This window comes from Prosopis cineraria, unplaced genomic scaffold (genome assembly GCF_029017545.1).
Source record: "Prosopis cineraria cultivar Desert tree isolate PC_DT_omini unplaced genomic scaffold, ASM2901754v1 PC14, whole genome shotgun sequence".
In the NCBI taxonomy this organism is placed as follows: domain Eukaryota; kingdom Viridiplantae; phylum Streptophyta; class Magnoliopsida; order Fabales; family Fabaceae; genus Prosopis; species Prosopis cineraria.
In genome coordinates, this window is record NW_026555345.1 from 29,981,473 (window position 1) to 29,987,650 (window position 6,178).

At 37.2% G+C, this 6,178-nt stretch overlaps 1 protein-coding gene across 2 annotated transcripts; it reads right to left on the minus strand.

The window, feature by feature from the left end:
* Positions 1–2,545: 2,545 nt before the first annotated feature.
* On the minus strand, positions 2,546–5,058 carry LOC129292060 (uncharacterized). Of its 2 annotated transcripts, none has more exons than XM_054929565.1 (2): positions 4,746–5,058; positions 2,546–4,191 (listed from the first exon to the last, which is right to left on the minus strand). In XM_054929565.1, the coding sequence occupies exons 1-2, from the start codon at positions 4,903–4,905 to the stop codon at positions 2,702–2,704; spliced, it is 1,650 nt and encodes a 549-aa protein (XP_054785540.1). In that variant the 5' UTR covers positions 4,906–5,058; the 3' UTR covers positions 2,546–2,701. The 2 variants fall into 2 exon arrangements, with proteins under 2 accessions (XP_054785540.1, XP_054785541.1); XM_054929566.1 differs by having other exon boundaries at positions 2,549–4,228; positions 4,746–4,872.
* Between the last annotated feature and the right edge of the window lie 1,120 nt (positions 5,059–6,178).

A 6,178-nucleotide genomic window follows, 5' to 3' on the forward strand; every position in this document is an offset into this window, starting at 1 on the left:
TGTTTATTGCTCACAAATATACTCTTGTATTGGAAGTAATTCTATTTGAGGTAAGATCAGATATTAAATGTGGGCATCTCTCTAAGCAAGGATTCAAACATTAATTTGTCATGTTATAAGACATTAATGCCTTTTACTAGACTCAACTTCCGTTGGTGAAAATGTGTGTTATTAGAGAAAGTGCTGGTAGTAATAATTAATGAGGTATTGGATTCAAGCTTGTATGAAGCTAAAAAACATTTCTAGAAGTACTCTTTAATTGAATTTGATAAACTCGAATTTAATCCAATCAAATAGTTATCCTCTATAAAAATAAGTAATATATAACAATGTTGAGGCATCTGATCTGAGGGTCATTGCATTAAAGAATATATATATATATATATATATATGGCCGTTAATAGTTACTAAGATTTATATATAGTGGACATTGGGTAATGGTATGTGCATCAATGCTTGGAAAGACTCATGGATCGATCCCAGGTCTATATAGTGGCAAAGCTGTTAAACAAGATGGCGTAATGGTTAATGAAAATTTGCTTGTTGCCGATTTAATACATAATGGGAGGTGGAATCTACCTTCAATGGTCCACCGTATGACCTCTGAAACCATTCAAATATAAGTAAGATCTACATCCCCTCTAACGGTGCTCTTGACTCTTTTTCTTGGACAGGTGCAAAAAATGGATAATATATTCCTAAACTTGGATATTGATTGGAATACTGCAGGTCTCATTCTATAATCCCAAGAAACACAAGGTCATCTTTTTTGCTGCCTAAAAGCTTTTGGAATTGTGTTGGGCAACGTAAGATCCACCCAAAAGTTAAGCAGTTTATGTGGAGAGCTTCGAATCAGTCTCTTGCAATAAAAGATGCCTTGTATGCACGCAAGTGCTCTCCCAACCCACTTGTCTATTTGCAAGCATACGCGTGAAATCATTGAGCATCTTCTATTACTTTGTGGATGGGTCTAAAAAGCTTGGTTTGGCTGTCCTTTCACCCTTATTGTGGGTCCTTTACATTTACATCTTTTAAATCTTGGCACCATGCTTTTCTACTTGATGATAGTCCACTAGATGACTTTGGTAAGGCTTATATGGCTTGTCCATGCTGGAATATTTGGAAGACAAGATTAGCCTCTGTATTTTCTATTGCTGAGGTCAATCCCAGTAAGTTCATTATTGACACACAAGCTGCTGTTAGAGAATTTTGGACTGTCAATTACAAGGCAACTGCACCTAACTCCCCCCCTATTCCCCACAATATTAAGTGGAGTCCTCCTGCTCAAGGTTGTCTCAAGATAAATTGTGACTGATCTTTCTGCACCAATTTTGGCAAAGCAGGTATTAGTGTTATATGCCCGGTCTTTAATGGAAATTTTCTTAAAGGGTGCGGGGAATCTGCTCACGCTAGCTCTAGTTTCATGACAGAGTTATTAGCTTGCTCCAAAGCCACTGCTCTTGCTGCTGATTTCAGAACCAACATGAGACTATTGAAATGGATTGCTTAGAACTTTTCAGGGCCATTACAACTAAAAGTGCAGCTTGTAGTAGCTGGTTTTATCATGGCATGATGCCAGATCTCTTGTCTTGTATTGAGTCAAATACTTACCTTTCCTTCTCATTCATCAGATGTGAGGGAAACGCAACTGCTAACCGGCCAGTAGCCAACTCGCCAAAGGGTGCAGACCATCTTGGTTGTCTTGCTCAATCCCCACTCCTTCTATTATTACCTTACCTCTTGCGTGACTCAATACCTGGTAGAAGTATTTTTTTGCATCCTGTGACCAACAACTATAGGGAAGGCATTGGTTAATGCTTTATTTTGATTTAAATTTTGTTCTGTAGGTCTTTGCTGCCGTGGCTTATGACTTTTTCTCTTATGTACTCCCGTTTCATGAATGAAATTATTCCTTTGATTTTTTTTAAAAAAAGATATATATATATATATATATGCATGCATATGTATATTTATATATTGTTTTTCCTAAATGAAGAAATAATTGGAAGTAACTTGAGACAAAAATTTCATTAGCTCCATTGAGTCATGCATGAGTCCAAATTTTAATAACTAATGGGCGAGTTTGAGATGCTAATCATACAGGCATTAAACTCCGCATGTCATGATATTATATCATACTTCAAAACAATACTACAATTTTTGTTGGCAAAAAAAAAAAAAAACCGACAATTTTTCTTCCGATAAGTTCCGATTTAGATTTATCCTCTTATTGCTTCCATGCGTCATCATCTCTTTGAACCAGTAAATCTGAAGTTTTTCTGTTATGGCGGGAAAGTAAAATAATAACATGTCATGTGGCTGCGGGTCACCCTCTCTCTCTCCCCTTCACTGACCTGTTCTATCAAACTTGATGCCATATGACCTTTTTGTTTTTTTGTTTCTGGCTTCTTTCTGCCTCATCCTTCTCTCCTTATTATACCACTTACATATAATAAAATAAAAACAGGGAAAAATTAAGTCTTAATATATCTAACACCATAATTATTATATAATTTAACTAAGCAACCTATATATAATTGTCGAATAGAAACCCTAGCTATGACTGTGAAATAACAATCTTTATTTGAAGTTAAGGAAAAGTAGAAGCTATAGCATCAACAGATGGAACAAAAAATAATTGCATTTAATAATTAAATATCATCTCCGAGGAATAATCAAAACCTTACTGCAAGAGATGGACCTACCTCTTTCCAACTCTTCTTTGGCGAATGAAGAAAATTACAAGAGACCCGACAAAGGCTGCTGATCCTGCAATGAATAAAGGACGACGTCGGCGACCATCCAGCATTTTTTTCTCTTCATTCTCTTTGAATGGGATTTCTCTTCGCTCTTCTACTACTTGGGAGATTTCCACGTACACATCATCTCTTTCAACGCTAGCTTTCTCGTCTACATCATCTGCTTCCACTTGGACATCTTCCACTTCATCTATTTGCTTTGAGATAATTTCCACGTAGACCCCATCTCTTTCTTCCATATTAGCTTTCTCCTCTTCACTTGCTTCCACTTTCACTCCATAATGTTCATCAGCTTCCACTTCAATTTCCTGTCCTCCAACTTCGCTTTCTCTCGGTCCTCTAATCTCATTATTACATTCTACGAACCGTGGGGACTCTAGTTGTGAGCTTTTCAATAGCTTCACATCAGAATCTTGCTGTTTCTTTGTTACTTGAGATTCTTCATTTCCACTCTCACCACATTCATTGTTATCATTGTTACACAGTTTGCCTTTCTCTTCATTTATTTCATCTCTGACGTTTCGTCCAAACATAGGCTCTTCAATTTCTGTCTGTCCCCCTTCAGTTATCTCCACAACACCGTTACTTTCATCCGGTACTACTTGAAGTGATTCTTTTGGTTCCTCGGGAAGCTCTTTCACTTTCGTTTCCATTATTGCTTCAAACCCTTCCTTATTACCCATCTCTTGTTTTACACTTCCTTCACTGTGATCCTCAGCTTCCAACTCCAGTTCTTCTGCTTCTATTCGATTTGAGTCTCCGTTTGTGTCTTCCACAAAAGTACGACTTGTCTTCGTTTGAAGTGATTCTTCAGCTCCTTCTTTCACCTCTACATCTCTATCTTCAATCTCTTTCTCTTTTGTGCCTGCAATTATTTCTTCCCCAACTTCCTCTAATGATTGAATCAAAATATTTTTATTGTAAACTTGTTGGCGTCCCTCTCCTATGTTCTCAGGAATATGGTCTTCTTCTACATTTAGCTCTACTTGTGAATTCTTATTCACTTCTTCACCAGTTTCTTCTTTGCCATCCTCTTCTCTCTCACTTTCCCCATATTTGTTCCTGATTTTAAAGCTAGGGTTTTCAATTAGATGAAGCTCAAACTCTTTGACAACTTTGTGACCGCTCGACTTTCCAAATTCTTCTTGTTCCTTTACGGCTTCAATTTGGGCCCCAGAAATCCCTTTCACAAGTTTGGGCATGCAAATTTTCAGTGCAGATTCCTCTTCACTGTACTTGGCCTTGATCTGATCCGAAACCACGCCATTAGGGATTTTGAAAACCTTTCTAAACCCTAAAATTTCTCCATGATTATTCTTGCGCATTACCTCCCCCTGCAGAATCACCAGCTTCTGAATTGATTTCTCTTCACTTGTGGGAGTTTCTCTACCTTCTTCCTTGATGTTGATCCCAATGCTATTTCTCTTGCACCCTGCGTTTTTCACAACTACCTAGTCTGGTCTGGTATACTGAAGAATAAAAAATATTCTCAAAAGATTACGAGATTATTAATTTAATGAAACTTTAGATATTATTTTTTAAATAAATTATATAGACCCTGCCTAAGTTATATTTCATTAAAATCACAAGTTAGAAACACTTCCCATCCATTTCTAGAATATAGATACACTTCCTTCATTGAAATAAAGTGTGCATACTGCTGGATTTTTTTAACTGAGAGAAATTAGATTCCCTTATTAATACATCTACTCCCCTGATTTTGGATAGTAAGAATGTTCGTTTAATTAAAGTTAATAAGGACAATTTAGTAGGAAAAAAAAAAAGTAGAAGCGGATGAAAATGTTCCATATGGTTTCAGAAGATCGAGAAAATGGTACTGTAGATTTTAGCATAGAAAATAAGAAGCATGAAGAATTCTTATTTTGTGTAATAATAAATTTTAATTAAAATACATTTGAAGTTTGATTTGAATGCTGTGTATTTTGAAAGAATAGAAATAAAATAAGTGATGAGAGAGATACGTACGATGGAGATGGGCACAGAGGATGAACATGGAGGAAGTCTCTCTACTCCAGAAGACTGCCTCTTCTCTGTCTTTTGCTATCCGAAGAAGCTCGCAACCGTCACTGTCGTTGTCGTCGTCGTCATGTTCTCTGGTTCTTCTTTTGATGATGTTGTCTCCCATTTCTAGCTCCGTGTGTGCGTGCGCGCGCGTGTAACTGCGAGGTGAACGAGTTGCTGCTGATTTCTACGTATATTATATAGTATGATGCAATTACATGAACAATGAAAGGATGCTAAAAAAACAAGGACATAGAACCAGAGAGAAAAAGTGAGGTTGCTTTAATGCGTAAACCGAGTAGTGTTGCTCAATTGAGAGAGAGGCTAAAGAGACGACAGCATATATTCATTTCTTCCTCTCACACTACTTCTGCTCTTTGTCGGCACTCCGACTGTTCTCTTATTTTTTAGTTTAAATCATTTTTATCAAATTTTAACAAGGTTTAAGAGTTTTTTTTTTTTTTACCCTTTAACTATGTGCGAAACGTCACAAGTGATCCTAAATTTAATTATGCGCTATTTATATCTCTCAACCTCAAAGATCATTATGTTTGAACCATTTGTTGCTCTCTGTGGGCCTTGTGATTTGAATTTTTTAATATTTCATTATAAAATATTTAATTATAAGTCCCATCATTTTTTATATTTTTATAATGCAAAAATATTAATCTCCAACACTTTCTCTTTGTCCCTCCCCTATCTATGAGCTAAAGTGGTAAAAACTAAAAAGCACAAGCTACCTCCTCTTCTTTATTCTTCCTCCTCTGACTTGCATCTCCCTTCCAGTGCTACCTCTACCACCCTCAACCTACTTCCTTCTAACTCTGTTTCGCTCCTCTCCTCTTAATCTAGAGTCAACTAGGACAACAAGCTCCTCTATGCCCTCAATGAGCGCTCGACTATTATTAGTGGTAGGGTGTTAAGCGCCCCTATGGTAGATTCATTTACTTCATCATCCTCCAGAACTTTGACCTTCGTGGCTTCTTCCCTCTTGACACCTTGTCCTGTCACAACTAGCTTTATGTCCTTAGTCTTTATAACAACTCCTTCTCTGGTCTGAGACCAAGCCACCTTACTAGCGAAGGACAAACTCGAGTTGACTCAGATCTTCGGCATCATCACCTTCACGTACTAGCTACTCCTCTTTCACCTTCACTCTATCGACCATATAGGAGAGGAAACTACTTGCTGCTATAGCTCATGATCATTGTCTCTCTATCCACCACTCTTATTGAAATTACCCCAAGAAGAGATTGTGTCAGATCATGATCCAAGGTTCATATCAAACTTCTGGAAAGCATTACACAAAGCTATGGGTATGAAATTGAAGTTCAACAATGCCTATCACCCTTAGGCTGATGGTCAAATAGAGAGAGCCATTCAAGTCTAAAAGACAT

Coding starts and splice junctions, on each gene's coding strand:
- LOC129292060 (XM_054929565.1), bottom strand. CDS start 4,905: ATGGGAGACAACATCATCAAAAGAAGAACCAGAGAACATGACGACGAC. Junction 4,192..4,745: donor CCTCTGTGCCCATCTCCATC/GTACGTATCTCT, acceptor TGAAAAACGCAG/GGTGCAAGAGAAATAGCATT.